Source organism: Chlorocebus sabaeus, chromosome 1 (genome assembly GCF_047675955.1).
Source record: "Chlorocebus sabaeus isolate Y175 chromosome 1, mChlSab1.0.hap1, whole genome shotgun sequence".
Lineage (NCBI taxonomy): Eukaryota > Metazoa > Chordata > Mammalia > Primates > Cercopithecidae > Chlorocebus > Chlorocebus sabaeus.
This window is the reverse complement of record NC_132904.1, coordinates 52374417-52390282: the sequence shown is the minus strand read 5'-3', so window position 1 is coordinate 52390282 and position 15866 is coordinate 52374417. Positions and strand designations below refer to the sequence as shown.

General features: G+C 43.7%; 1 protein-coding gene across 2 annotated transcripts in view; it reads left to right on the top strand.

The window, feature by feature from the left end:
• Nucleotides 1–15866, top strand: part of PARVA (parvin alpha) — a 161712-nt gene that overhangs the window by 95219 nt on the left and 50627 nt on the right. For both annotated transcript variants that reach the window (XM_008006534.3, XM_037999686.2), the window contains exons 2-4: nt 8305–8394; nt 8473–8543; nt 12313–12415. In XM_008006534.3, the coding sequence (XP_008004725.2) occupies nt 8305–8394; nt 8473–8543; nt 12313–12415 (264 nt within the window). The remainder of the gene's footprint in view (nt 1–8304; nt 8395–8472; nt 8544–12312; nt 12416–15866) is intronic.

The following is a 15866-nucleotide window of genomic DNA, read 5'->3' as shown; positions in this document are numbered from 1 at the left end:
ATAAATTACCCAGTTTCAGACATTCTGTTATAAGCAACAGAAAATGTACTAAGACATTTCTTATACTATAAATATCATGTGTCTGCCGTTACAGTATCATGCAGAACACTTTCACTGTCTTAAAAATCTTCTGTACTTTGCCTATTCAGCATTTTCTTCCACTTATCTTTTTACTCTCTCTAGTTTCACCTTTTCCAGAATGTCATATAATTAGAGTTGTATAGCATATAGCCTTTTTAGACCAACCTCTTTGTCTAGGAATATGCATTTAAGGTTCTTTCATGTCTCTTCTAAATCTAATAGGTGAGTTAAACTACAAGCAAGGTGGTTGCTTGTAGTTTTGGGTGATGATGAATGAAGCTGCTATAAATATTCACATTCAGGGCTTTGTGTGAACATGTTTTCAAATCAGTCAGGTAAATACCTAGGAGATTGACTGCTGGATTATATGGTAAAATTATAGTTTTGTAAGAAAACACCAAACTGTCTTCCAAAGTGGCTCTACTATTTTGCATTCCCACTAGCAATAAATGAAAGTTCCTGTTGCTCCACATCCCTTACCAGTATTTAGTGTTGTCAGTTTTTTTGGATTTTAGCCATTCTAATTGCTGTCTAGTGATATCTCATTGGTGTTTTGTCATTCCCTAATTACAAATGATAATGAACATCCTCTCATATGCCTCTTTGCTATATGTACATCTTCTCTGGTGACATGCTTATTCAGGTCTTTTGCCCATTTTGTAGTTGGGTCAGACTTGCATACAAGTCTTATCAGATAGGTATTTTGCAAATATTTTCTCTCAGTCTCTGCCTTGTCTTTTCATTCTTCAACAGTATATTTTGTAGAATAGACTGACTGATTTATTTATTTATTTATTTATTTATTTATTTACTTACTTACTTATTTATTGAGACAGAGTCTCACTCTGTTGCCCAGGCTGGAGTGCAGTGTGCAGTGGTCTGATCTCAGCTCACTGCAACCTCCGCCTCCCAGGTTCAAGCAATTCTCCTGCCTCAGCCTCCCAAGTAGCTGGGACTACAGGTGTGTGCCACCATGCCGGGCTAATTTTTGTATTTTTAGTAGAGACGGGGTTCACTATGTTGGCCAGGCTGGTCTCAAACTCCTGACCTTATGATCCGCCCACCTCGGCCTCCCAAAGTACTAAGATTATGGGCGTGAGCCACTGTGCCCGACCTGTAGAGTAGAAATATTAATGAAACCCAACTCACCAAGTTTTCTTTCATTGATTATCCTTTTGGTGTTGTATCTAAAAACTCATCATCAAACCGTAGGTCACACAGATTTTCTCCTATTTTTTTTTTTCTAGAAGTTTTATAGTATTGTGCTTTAATTTAGGTCTGTGATCATTTTAACAATTGATGATTGTATCTTTATAGTAGTCTTGAAGTATGGTAGTGTTCGTCCTCCAACTTCGTTATTCTTCCGTATTTTGTTGGCTACTCTAGGTCTCTTGTCTTTTTGTGTAAACTTTAGAATCAGTTTGTTAATATTCACAAAATAGCTTTCTGTGATTTTGACTGAGATTAACATTGAATCTATAAATGAAGTTGGAAAGAATTGACATCTTAAGTTTTCCAGTCCTTGAACACTGAATATCTCCTCCTTTATTTAGATCATCTGGGTTTTATAATCTTCTGCATATCAGAAGATATGGTGTGCCCATTTTTTTAGATTTATACCCAAGTATTGCATTTTTTGTGCTACTATAAGTTATACTATATTTTTAATTTTTAAATGTCAACCATTCATTGGTAGTATATAGGAAGCAGTTGACTTTTGTATATTAGCCTTGCATTCTGCAACCTTGCTAGAACTGCTTATTCTAGGAGTTTTGAGGGTGAGGGGCATTGGTGGTTTTTTGTTTGTTTGTTTGTTTTGTGGTTGATTCTTTACAAATATCACCTACAAACAAAGACACTTTCTTTGTCTTTGTTTACCTTTTATTTTCTTCTCTTGTGTTATTGTACTAAGATTTCTAGTATAATTTTGAGTAGGCATGGTGAGAGGAGACATCCTTGAATTGTTCCCATTTTTAGGGGCAAAGCGTCCAATTTCTCATCATAAAGTATGATGTTAGGCTGTAGGGTTTTTTACGGTTTTTTTTGTTGTTGTTGTAGATGTTCTTTCAGATTGATTTTTCACGTAGAGAAACATTGCTGGGACTTGCTGACCAGACAATATAGTTGTCTTTAGGTGCCAGGAGCTTCTGTATAGGCCCTTGAACCATTTAGAAATTAAGGGAGCCTTAGTAACTTTCAAGAGGACTAGAAATTAATAATCAGAGTTCTGATAAGGATCTAGAGCAGCCTAAACATCTCACTGGGGCCCACTGGCCCTGAAGGAGAAAGAACATCCTGGTTCTTTTCTTGCCCTCTCTCAGAATGGTTTTTTGCAAGTACAGATGCAGTGGGCGTGGTTCTGGGAGTGTGGAGAATAGACAAATTCAATACCCTAACACTCTGGACCCCCGCCCTACTTATCTGCTATTCCATTCCTCACCCCCTTCCCCTGTGCACACTTGCATTATCTGTGCTCAGACATAATCACTACGCCTTCAACACCTGCCCTGTTTTTCCACATCTTGCTATTTTTACACAAGATGTGCCTTTTGTAGCGCACATGTGTTGGTTGAAAATTTACATTTTCAAGGTCCAGTTCAAATGTTTCCTTTTCTAGGACTACTTCCCAATCTTTTCCATCCAAAGTTTGCCTTGTTCTACATGAGCCCCTGTGACTCTCTCCTTACACCTCTGTCACCTCTGAGTGTAGCACCGTGTGCACTGCATCTATGGGCCTACCTTTCCCACCACCTTGAGCAGACTGAGGCAGGCCTATGTCAAATCCCCAAACCTGTATCACTAGTGCTGGCATGGGGACTGCTTCAGAGGCAGCGCCCAGTAATGCTTATTGGTTGAATGAAATTACTGGCCTTGAATATTTAGAGACCTCTGTCTATTCTCTCCATGTTTGCTTTCCCCTGTATTCTTTCAGTCCCTAGATGTATTCTGGGATGCCACAGCGTTTCTTTTCTTCATGAACAAAAATCAGGGGAAATTACCATTCATTGCAGACCTACTCTGTTCACCCATTGACTTTAGAATCCTGGTATCCCCATGTTATCAGTTAGGTAGTTTGGGCTCTGAGGCCAAGAAAAATACCTCTTCTAACTGGCTCAAACAATAAGGGAATTTATTGTATCTCCTATAACAAGACACATAGAGTTTGAGTGGTTCCAGGGGTGGTGGCTTAATAGTATCAACAAGAACCCCATCTTTCTATATTTCTTCTCTGCCAACCTCAACACGCTAGCTTCTTCCTTGAGCTTACTCAGTGCATGGCTACAAAATGGCTGCAACAAATCCAGGTATAATATCCTGGCACAATAATGATTAGAAGGAGGAGGTTGCCTTCTCTTCCTTGGGTCTCTCTTTAGAATGAAGGAAAGTGATTCCGGAAGCTTCTAGAAATTTTCTGTCACAGTTCATTGATCAGAATTGACATGATGATGCTTGAGCCAACCACTGCTACAGGGATCAAGATCATCATGATTTGTTTAAACCAATAGTGGCTTTACCTGGAGGCATAGGAGGGAGGGGCGTATACTGGAACAAAATGAGGGTTCTTTCAGCAGGGAAAACGGATAAATGTTGGGGAGCAAACCACCAGTGTCAGCTACACCCTTGTTATGGACAGAATTGTTTTATACTGAATTTCAGGGAGGTTAACCTACTTAAATAAGGTTCCACAGTTGATAAAAACAGAAGTAGGGTTCAAATCCATACACCAAAGCCCATCCAGGTACTTTCTTCTGTGCATGTGGACCCAGAGTCAGACCACATATCCCTGGAAACAAAGGCCCCCTTTCTCATGGTGAGCACTTCAGGGGTTCAGGCAATCTTCCTGCTTTCCCTAGCCCGACCTTCAGCTGGGCATTTGATCTGTTTATTAAGTTATGACTCAATGGCGCTGCAAGACATTCGGACCTAGTTTTAGATTGTCAGAGGAGGTTCAGGGGATAAACTTCAGATTCCCATTCTGTACCGAGAAAATTTGGTTGTGACTCTTTCTCTTTCAGTGCCTGAGGATTGGCAAGGGGCTTCTGCTGGGTCCTGCTTTGGTTTAATAGAAATGAAACCTCCAAAGCAGGAGGGCTGTTTTGGGAAAGTGGCCACTAATGGGGCCCCATGGGGCAGGGGCCAGGCCTGCACTGGGCAGTTTGCATATTCACTTTTACAAACAGTTGGCTCAGAGTCAGCAGTTAATGGAATGGGAATGATGTTCCTGTACCAAATCGTTTCCTGAAAAAAACATTTCCAATTGCAAACATATCTTGGCCTTTCTTCTTGGATTTGTTATGTCTCTGTGAGTGAATTAAAGAGGCAGGGCAGAGGGGAATGTTTCTGACTGGGGATTTTTCCTCTGAAAACATTTTTAACAGTGATCTATGCAGAAAAAGAGATCCTGTTCAGATCCACCTTTAGGAGTCCTGGCTTCAAATATTGCGTTGCTAGTCACACTTTAGAGATGTTTCAATACCTCTCTATTTACAAATTGGCTCACTTTGGCTGTACAACAAGTCTTGGGACAGATGTGACTTTACTTCCCTTACAAAATGTAAGCTGGAAATGCTGCCCCAGAAATGTGCGTGCGTGCGCATGCACACGTGCACATACACAGGCTAAAATGTAAATGTATTTTGTTTTACTGGGAAAAAGGTAAAATCCTTTGCATCCCATACTCTGCTTTGGCAAATTCTGTCGCAACTTATAACCTGTGCAGTTGAAGGGTAGTCTTTACAGTTTGAATTATGTATTTAACAAATATTTCTTGAGTGCTTACAATGCTTGAGATGTTGTTTTAAGTCGTAATAATAGCTGCATATATTTACCTAGCTCTTACCATCTGCCACGCATGCTTCTGGGTACTTTGCATATATTAACTCATTTAATCTTCTCAGCAACCCTTGGAGGTCAGCAATATTGCTGTCACTCCCATTTTGCAGATGAGAAATCTAAGGCATGAGAGGTTGAGGAACTTGCCCAAGGCCACAGAGCTGGTGGATGGTAGAGTCTGGATGTGAACGTAGGCAGCCTGGCTTCTAACCACTGTACCCTCTGGCCTCATGGAGGATCTAATAGTGAACAAAAGAGAAATAGTGCCAGTCCTTACAAAACTTACATTCTGGTGGGGGAGAGAGTTAACAGACATATACATTATTATTTCAGATCATGATGAGAAAATAAAACATGAGAGAGAGGTGGGGGGCACTAATCAGAGTCTGATAGAATAAAATCTCAACTCCTACCTATGACCTGAGTATGATGGGAAGTCACAAGAAAACTTGAAGTGGGAGAATGTATGATCCTATTTACATTTTTATAGAACATTCTGGCTGCACTGTGGGAAGTAGGTGAGAGTGGGGGAAATGCAAGCAAAGCAGTAGAGCCATCAGAAGGTGGTTCTGATAGACCAGGTGAAAGATAACGGTGACTCAAGTCAGGGTGGTGGAGTGGGGAGATGGTGAGAAGTGGGGAATTGGGTCCTGGTTTGGAGGCAGAGCCCACAAAACTTGCCAGTGTTTTGGACGGATGTAAAAAGTGAGGAAAATGAGAACTTAAGAGCGATTCCTCGGAGCTTGGCATGAACCATGGTGTAAATAGTGGTGCCATCTACTGAGGAGGATAAGAATCAAGAACAGGTTCATTTTAGTGCTGGTATGGTGGGTATGAGGGTGTTGAGAATCACAAGTTCTGTTTGGATGTGTACATTTGAGATCTCTACTAATAGAATTAAGAGGATACATTGAATAAGCAATTAGATTCATAAGCTTGGAGCTCAGAGTCAGACCCGGGTTGGAGATTTAAATGTGGACATGGACATTAGTTGAATGGGATGACCTAGGACAACATTATCCACTTAATCTCTTCAAAAACTTTTATTTTTAAACTTTAAGTTCAGGGGTACATGTTTGTTACATAGGCAAACTTGTGTCCCGGGGGTTTGTTGTATGGATTATTTTCCCATCAACTATAGACTGGATAAAGAAAATGTGGTACATATACACCATGGAGCACTATGCAGCCATGAAAAAAAAAGAACAGGATCATGTGTTTTGCAGGGACATGGATGGAGCTGGAGGCTATTATCCTTAGCAAACTAACACAGGAGCAGAAAATCGAATATGGCATGTCCTCACTTAAATCATGAGAACACACTTGACGACCTTGTGATGGAAACTTTCTACATCCATGCTGTCCGGTATTGTAGGTACCAGCCATTTGTAGTCATTGAGTGCTTGAAATATAGGTGGTGCCGCTAAGGAGCGGAATTTTTAATTCATTGAAATTTAAATAGCTCAAGTGGCTAGTAGCTACTGTATTGGACAGTGCAGATCAGTGTAGCTACAGGAGAGAAATTCCCAGGCAGGAGCAAGTTCTTTCACTGGCCAGTAAGCCTAGACTTGCAGCCACGTTTAAACATGACTTTATTTCCACTGCTGACTGCATGCACAGCAATGCTTGTTAACAAAGTAATGAAAACGGTGCTTCTTTGTGAGAAATAGCCTGAGAAAGAAAGAAAATTCGTAGTTTAGGGGAGATATTAGAAGAAACTATAGAAGTCTAAGGAAGCAGTTGTGCTTAACTGGAAAACAAACACAATCTGTACCTACAGAATCATTTCTTTTGGCTTCCCTGGGCCACATTGGAAGGAGGATTGTCTTAGGCCACACATAAAATGCACTAAACACTAATGATAGCTGATGAACTATTAAAAAAAAAATCTCCAGATAATCTCATAATGTTTTAAGAAAGTTTATGAATTTGCGTCGGGCTGCATTTAAAGCCATCCTGGGCCACGTTGCAGCCCGTGAGCTGTGGGTTGGACAAGTTTGATTTAAGCTTTGAAGGTACCCCTTCTGTGTTTCTGTCATGTTTTATGGAGAATTCTATGAAATGGTAGGTGTCTATGAATGTGGAGATTCAAGGTGGTGACTGGCTGGTACCCTATGTGAATGTCAAAGGCCCACTGCAGAGGTACTAAATACCAGCCTCGCCATGCAAGTTGTGTCTCTTAGGGCGTAGAGTGTGTTTCACTCCCTTTGTTCCTCATTCTCCTTTCAGTCCAGCTGCAGCTATCAGTGCGTGTACTGATGTGAAAGAACTCTTTGTAAGTGGCTGCCTTGTGCTTAGAATTTCTTGCAAGTCTATGCTGGCAGTTGGTGAGGCCAGAGTCAATAAAAAAAATAAAATGGAAAGATGGGACGTTGCTTTTATTAAGGTTGATTGCAGCTGCTGTATTAGCTCTTTAAGAACCTCTTGGTGACCAACGCCTCTGAGAAAATGGCCTTTCTGTGCTTAATTGGCGAAAAGCAAGGGGATTTAAGTCACTGCTTTTAGGAGGGGTAATCCAAGGTCAGCACTCACCAAATGTCTGTCACACAACTGGTTTTGTGGGAGGAATTTTTCTGTACTAAGGCTCCATATGGGGGCTGGGCACTTGGAGGAGCGTGGGCTGGTAATCTTTGGTAGTTTTTACCTGTTTTTGTTTTTCTTTCTGAGGAAGGTAGAACTATAGATTTCTAGGATTCTAAGACTGTAAAAGTTTACTGTTCATCCAGTCAAACTCTTATTTTCAGCTGAGGAAGTGGGCCAAGAGAGATGAAGTGCCTGGCCCCAGGTCCCACAGCTGGTTCCATCTCAAGGCACAGGACCAGAGCTCAGGGGAGGGCCAGGACTGAGGTATTTTTGAGCGGTGGCTGGGGTTGGATGGAGGTGGGAAGGCAGATAATCAGGAGAGTACCTCAGGGAAGCCAGGAGAGGTGAGAAGTCAGAGGAGGGTGGAAGTGAGGATGGAAATGCCTTACAACGTACATATAGCCTCAAACCCATGACCCCGTTCATCCTGTCAGCAAACAGTCACTGGGCACCAGACAGGAAGAAGGGACAGGCAGGAGGCAGAGACTCAGAAAGAAGCCAGCACCCACCTCGCTTCCATTTATTCCGAAATCTTTTCTGAGAGGAGGGAGATTTCTGTGCTTTTGAGACCTCACTGCTTCCCTGAGGAAGGCAAGTGAAGTGACAGCTGGCAGAGGTGAGATTAAGGGGACAATTAGGTCCTTTCAGCCAGGCAAGGCCATGAATTGATCGTAGGCTGAGTAACAGCTGTAATCTACCCTTAGTGGGTTTTTTTCTCAATGTCAATATCTAACACCCTTGTTACAGAGCTCCGACCCCCTGCCGTCCGTCAGCTGAAATGTGACCCTGCTCTTCCTTTTCTTCCAGTGTCCGAGCTGCAGGAGGAGGGAATGAACGCCATTAACCTGCCCCTCAGCCCGATTCCCTTCGAGCTGGACCCCGAGGACACAATGCTGGGTAACTGTACTCTTGTCTCTGAATTCGCTTAAGCTTTCTCGTGCCAGCACCCCCACTGAATTCCTTTTCTTTTTAAAGAGGAGAATGAGGTGCGAACAATGGTGGATCCAAACTCACGCAGTGACCCCAAGCTTCAAGAACTGATGAAGGTAAGAAGAAATCAGGAGCGGCTTCAGGTGCCTCACAGACCCACCAGGTGTCCATATGCCACCTGCTCTGTGCAGGCACCCCACGAGCCCCTCCGTGAAGGTAGAAAGTCATGGCGGCCCCTGCCTCAGGCAGTGGGTGGTCTAGTAGATGGCTATCGAAAATGTAACCAATTATGTAAGCGTGGGACGTGACAAATGCCCAGTGAGTGGTGCTGGTCACAGCACCAGACAGTTCAGTACAGGTAAGCTCACGATGGCCAGGATTCCAGAGTGCACAAAATGCTTATTTTCTCAAGGACCTTCAAAAGCAGGCAGTAAAGTAGGAATTAGTCTCATCCCTGTTTTCCAGATGACAAAACCAAGTCTCAGAAAAGCCAAAAGGTTTGTTTATGGTCATAAATAAGGAGACGGAATTCAAGCAGAAATGAAGGAGGTGAAGTGACATATTGTGCATAATGTACCTGCAGTGGCTGGTGTGTGCTTGTCCTTCCAAAACTGTTTGTTTCTCACCTGCATCTTATTCCCTGTCCTATGTTCCTCCTCTTCAGCTTAACCAGGCTACACTTAAGACAAAAGGCACTCACACCTGTCATCCCAGCACTCTGCAGAGGCCAAGGCGGATGGATCACTTGAGCTCAGGAGTTCGAGACCAGCCTGGGCAACGTGGTGAAACACCATCTCTACTAAAAATACAAAAATTAGCAAAGTGTGGTGGCACATGCCTGTAGTCCCAGCTACTCAGGAGGCTGAGGTGGGAGGATGGCTTGAATCTGGGAGGCAGAGGTTGCAGTGAGCTATGATCACACCACTGCACTCCAGCCTGGCCCTGTCTCAAAAAAAAAAAAAAAAAAGCACGATGTCAGAGTGATTCATTCCCCATGCAAATCTGAATACGCGGTTCCCCTGTGCAAGATCTGTCAGAGTTTCCTGTCCACCTCAGGTTGCAGTCCACTCCTAGAGGTGGTGTTTAGCGTCCTTGCTCTAGCTGCCTCTTCAAACCTCAGATTAACCACTACCCGGCAACACAGGGATGCCAGAACTGCTCCTCCCAGCAGCCCATGCGTGCACCCAAAACTCCCCACTGCCAAAGCCTGGCTAATGCAGTCCACTCTGACTACAATGCCTCTCATGCCCTTCATCTGAAAGTCTCAGCATGGCTACTTGCTCCAGGAAGCTTGCTCTGAACTCTAGTGCCATGGCTCAGCCCCTCCGTGGCTGCTAGGACAGCTACTATGCTGTCCTTAGTTCTGTTGTCGTCTCCACGTAATATTACAGCAGACTTCTCTGTCTCTTTCACTAAATGGTGAACTTCTTGGGGTTAGAAACTTTTTTTCTATCATTGTACCCCAAGGACCCAGCACAGAATATCACATATAGCAGGCATTTAATAAACATTGGAGGATGGATGGAGGAAAGGAAGGAGGAGGAAGGGTGGGTGGATGAATGGGTAGGAATTTCAAAGTCAGCCAGGAGTATTCAGAAGTAAAATCAAACCCATGTGAGGGTTGGGCCATCTCACTAGGGACTGGAGGACTGAGGGCAGTCATGTCAGAGGAGATGTATAAATGTCCCTTCTGTCTGCTGAAGGGAGTCTGTGCCCTGAGTCTGTGCCCTGACCCCAGAGTTCAAGAGAAAGGAGGCAGCCTTGGCTAGGCCGCCATGCAGCCTCTTACTCCCCTGGATCACAACCAGAGCCCCATAGGCAGTTGGGCTATGCATGTTGGGTATCTGGCCTTTCCTGATGCAGTCTGTGCTGCACCCACAGGTGACTGCCACTGCCCAGTGAGACCCTAAGCCCTTGCCTTGCTGTGCAGGAAGAAGATGGAACAGTTGAGGTGCAGGCTCTGCCTGCTGCTGCACCTCTCCGGGGTGCTGGGCCTGTATGGGCAAGGGTAGGGGGAAAGGGTCTAGCCCTGGGCTTGCTCCTATCAGAGGGCATTCACCATGCTAGAATGGGTAAGCTACTACTTGCTCAGGAGACCCCTGAGGGTAAGCACAAGGTCAGAATGGGCTCCAAATGGTTCAGTCTTCAGTGTTGATCTCCCAGACCTAAACCTGCACTCGGGCCCTGTTTGAGGGAGCGGAGGATTGGAGATGCACATAGGCATGAGCCCTGGAGTGCTGACCAAACACACGGATCACTTTATAGCTACCTCCGTACTTCCAGAGGGAGGTTCAATTTTCTAGATCTAGGCTGGTTTGACCACCTTGAAATCCTACTCTTTCTGGTCAACTCCTAGTATTCTTTTAAGAGTCTCCTTAGGTGCTGGGCACAGTGGCATGTACCTGTAGTGCCAGCTACTTTCAGATGAAGGTTTGAGGACAGAAGTTCGAAGCTATAGTGGACTATGATTGTACCTGTGAATAGCCACTGCACTCCAGCCTGGGCAACATAGCAAGACCCTACCACAAAAAAAAAAAAAAAGTCTCCTCAAACACAAGGCTTTCTGGAGGCCTCCCCTCATTCCTGATCTCTCCTGCCCACTCCTAGCCTGTTGGGGCCTCTCCTCTACTCTCATAGCACCATGTCCTTCCCACCCTAGGATTTGAACCCTTTATGTTATAATCCTTTGGTTGACCAGTTTTCTGCCCCCATAAGCCTCTCCAAGACAGAGGTGGGGACTTACTGTACTGGATACAGTGCAGTGCCTGGTATACAGTAGGTGTTACAGTTGCTATCTTCCTGTCTTGGGACAGTGGAACAATGTCCTATAAAGCCTCCAGGCTCCAACATCAGCCCACCCAGGGATGGCAGTGCTGTCTGGCTATTGCTGTGTTATAAAGGCAGCATATTTATGCTAAGGCAAAGACATCCAACACAAAGGATGATGTCCACTTATAAGAAATTGGAGAAATGTCGAAACTGTAGTGGTTCCCCCAGGCCTGTGGTCAGGGAGGAAGATTGAGTACAAAGGGGCCTACGGAAGCATCTTACGGGGGAGGGAACTGTTCTGTATCTCAGTTGTGGTGGGGGTTAAACTACTGTGCACAATGACCAAAACTCATCACTGTATGCTTAACTCTTTTTTTTTTTTTTTTTTTTTTGAGGTAGAGTCTCACTCTGTTGCCCAGGCTAGAGTGCAGTGGCACAATCTTGGCTTACTGCAGCCTCGACCTCTCTGTTCAAGCAATTCTCCTACCTCAGCCACCCGAGTATCTGGGATTACAGAAACCTATCACCATGCCTGACTAATCTTTGTAGTTTTAGTAGAGACGGGGTTTCACCATGTTGGCCAGGCTGGTCTCAAACTCCTGACCTCAAATGATCTGCCTGCCTCGACCTCCCAAAGTGTTGGGGTTACCGGTGTGAACCACCTTTTCATGGCTATACACTGTGAATGTTGCTTGCCATTAGAGTAAGGAATAATAGGGGACATAGATATTAACAGGGACACTGGTGCCACCAGCACTAGCAGGATGTACATCTGAAAATTAAGAAGGCCAGTAGGGCTCACACTTGCAGCTACCTGTGCACACACTGGGTCATGTGGATAGTTCTTCTGCTTTTAAAATTTGAAGTTCAAAGCAGGGCACAATGGAACACTCCCATAATCTCAGCTACACAGGTGGCTGAGGCAGGAAGATCACTTGAGCCCAGGAGTTTGAGTCTAGCCTAGGCAACATAGTGAGACCCTATCTCAAATAAAGTGAAACTTAAAATCTAAAGTTCATTTAGATTTTAATTGTTTAGGATAAGAAAGCTGGTCTGTAAGAAAATAAACCATAACTCTTTCTTATTATTGCTCGTTCCCTCTCTCTCTCTGTGTAGGTATTAATTGACTGGATTAACGATGTGTTGGTTGGAGAAAGAATCATTGTGAAAGACCTGGCTGAAGATTTATATGATGGACAAGTCCTGCAGAAGCTTTTCGGTAGGAGAATTCAGTGCTGCAGTGGGTGTGTGTTTAACTGCAGGTGGTTGGATCACCTACTTGTAGCTAGAAGGAGTTATTCTCAGTTTACAGTGGCTTACCTGGAAATGGATTACAAATGTGTGGAACGTGGAATAACAGCTCAGTGAAGGCTTTAGATGTCCTCTTGCAATGTTTTACATGAATGAATTGTAGAGGGAGTCTCCACGACCAAGTGGGCCTGCTCCTTCTAGCAGCCAAGGGTCATCAGCTAGATGAAGAGACCCCACTATATATTAATAGCTAGAAAGCACGCCTCTTTCTCTCCAGAAAAGCATGCCTGTGTGGCCTCTGTAGGTATATTTACATGCATGGGCGTGAGTATGCATTTTTAGACCTCTGTCACCTTCAGATGCATGTATGTGTTCCTCTGTCATCTGTGGACTTGTGCATGTGTGTGTTCCTCCCTGGGTCACTTTGCAGCTGTTCATGTGAAAATGTAAGGACAAAGGGGAGAGAAAGGAGAATTCAGGGGTAATCTTAGTGTTGAAAGGACAAATTTCAGCTTGAATGGAGTTAAGGTGTCCTCCACTGCTCCTAATCTAACTCTGGCCCAAACCTGCCCCTCAGATTCTAGACTTCAATCCTTAACTGCCCTCTGGGCACCTCTACCTGAATCTACCTTAGACTGAATTCATCCACTTTTCTAAAGCTGTTTCTTCCCCTGAGTTCATAGAATCCCCTCCCTTCCTCCTCTGCCCCCATGTATACAGGGATCAGCAAGACCCATTTCTACCTCTCCTGAATACATCCTCTGCCATTTTCACTTCTCTGAACTATTGAAAAAACTTCCAGACTCACTTCTTTGCTTCCCATCTCACCTCCTCCACCTATTCCCTACGCAGCTAGCAGAGGAAACTTTTAAAATCCCAAGTCCAGTCTTGTAGTACTTATTTATAACTCTCAGTGGCTCTCTCCTGCTGGACAAAGTCCAAACCCCTTGTCACAACATTCAAAGCATTCCATCATCCGATGACCCCCAGCTGTCTCCTCGGCCTCACCTCCGGCCACTCCCACACATGTGGCTCATCCATGTGGTAATGCATGTAAAGTGCTTAGGATAGTGCCTGACACATAGCAGATGCTCGATAAGTGTCATCATTGGTTTTACTATTTTTTTGTATCCATTGCTGCATTTTTACATATGCCACACATATTAACATGCCTATACTTTTGCTCATACTAGTCCTTCTGCCTCTAAGGCCTGCCTTCCTCCTTTACCCCCCAGGGCAAACCATTATTGCTCATCCTTCTGATCTCTAGAATTAATCAAATGTGCCTCCCTATTACAGCCTTTACAGTACTGTCACTTTTATTTATTTTTTTTGAGGCAGGTTCTCGCTGTCACCCAGGCTGGAATGCAGTGGTATGATCTTGGCTCATTGCAGCCTTGACCTCCAGGGTTCGAGTGACCCTCCTGCCTCAGCCTCCTGAGTAGCTGGGACTACAGGGCATGCACCATCATGCCCAGCTAATTTTTGTGTTTTTTGTGGAGACAGGGTTTTGCCATGTTGCCCAGGCAGGTCTCAAACTCCTGGGCTCAAGCAACCCACCTCAGCCTCCTGAAGTACTTACTGGGATTACAGTAGGGAGCCACCACACCTGGCCCTATAGTCACATTTAGAAAAGGTAGTCATATACTCTTTTTTTTATGTTCCCCCCCTACACACACATATATGTATCTCTCTCTGAGGGACTATATATACACTTGCACATATATGCATATATGTGTGTAGATATATACAAATGTGTATATACATACCTGTATATACCTGTATTTGTATGTATATAAATACAGGTATATACCTGTGTATATACATATAAATGTGTATATACACATTTGTATATACCTGTGTATATACATACAAATGTGTATATACATACATGTGAGTATATATACATACCTAAGACTTTCCATGTCATCTGTGGCTGTTTAGATAAATGTGCATAGGCTTCCCCAAGGCACGAACCATGTCCTATGTATTTATCCAGGCTTCTCCAGCACCATCAGATTGTCTAGCACATGTTGCCTAGCACTTAATGTATATTGAGGCCAGCCACGGTGGCTCACGCCTATAATCCCCATACGTTGGGAGGCCTAGGCAGGCAGATCACCTGAGGTCAAGAGTTCAAGACCAGCCTGGCCAACATGGTGAAACCCCATCTCTACTAAAAATACAAAAAGTAGCCGGGCGTGGTGGCAGGCGCCTGTAGTCCCAGCTACTTGGGAGGCTGAGTCAGGAGAATCACTTGAACCTGGGAGGCGGAGGTTGCATAGAGCCGAGATCATGCCATTGCACTCTAGCATGGGGGACAGACCAAGACTCCCTCTCAAAAAAAAAAAAAAAAATGTGTATTGAATGAATGAACGAATGAATGGCTAATGCAGTTTCTAGGAAGTTAAACTGATTTGGTTCTCAGACATCAGTATTAATGGTGTTAATATTTAAGGGCGTATAAACTGCAACTGAATACAGAGAGGAAATGAAAAAGCTTTGGCACATGAAGACATGGCTAAGCCGGGAACCTCACTACGCATCTCTCCCGGTGACTACAGCTTTTAACTCCTCCAGCAGACATCTACTCAGGATCTGAAACTGCCAAAATGTTCTATGCTAGGCTGTCAGAGCAAGCAAGGTAGAACATGGCCACAGAGTAATGGAACATGGTCATGAAGGAATCTTGCCTCCAGGAATGGTTACAAAAGCATCCAGCGTCACATCTGTGCAACCCAAATCAGGCATTACATACAAGCAGATTAGATCATTTCAGATCTCACCCTTCATGCTGAAAAGGTGATTCACTATGGAGGTGATGCTTCTTTTGTGAACTTAAGTTTAGACCCTAATCTCAAAGGTCTAAGGCAGGGCATACATATTCAAAGCCTACAGGTAGGATAACCAGGTGGAGTGAGCCAGTGTGTAGTAAAAAAAAATATATATATATATATATACACACATACACATATAAATATATATATATATATACACACACACACATATAAATATATATATACACACACACACATATATATATATATATGCGTCAGGAGCTCCTGGGAGGGATCAGTCTGAAAGCAGAGATTAGGGGGAATGTTTTGGTTTGTTTTCTTTTTTTAATGACCCTGTGAGTATAAAGGAGGCAGAGTTTCGAGTGAGCACTCTGACCTTACGTTCCCCTCTAGCTATTTTTCCTGTCACTGGTCATGTTAACCTCAATCACATTGTCAAGGTGGTATCATATTGCCATATTTCTTCATTATAAAGTGACTGTTTTTCTCTTTTTAATTAATTTATGTGGGGAGAGATACTTTGAGACTATGTAATATCCTGTTCTCCTTAAACCTCTCCCTCTAGTTTTAGCATCCATTTAGAATGCATCTGCTGCAATTATTATGGTAGTGTTCTAGCAG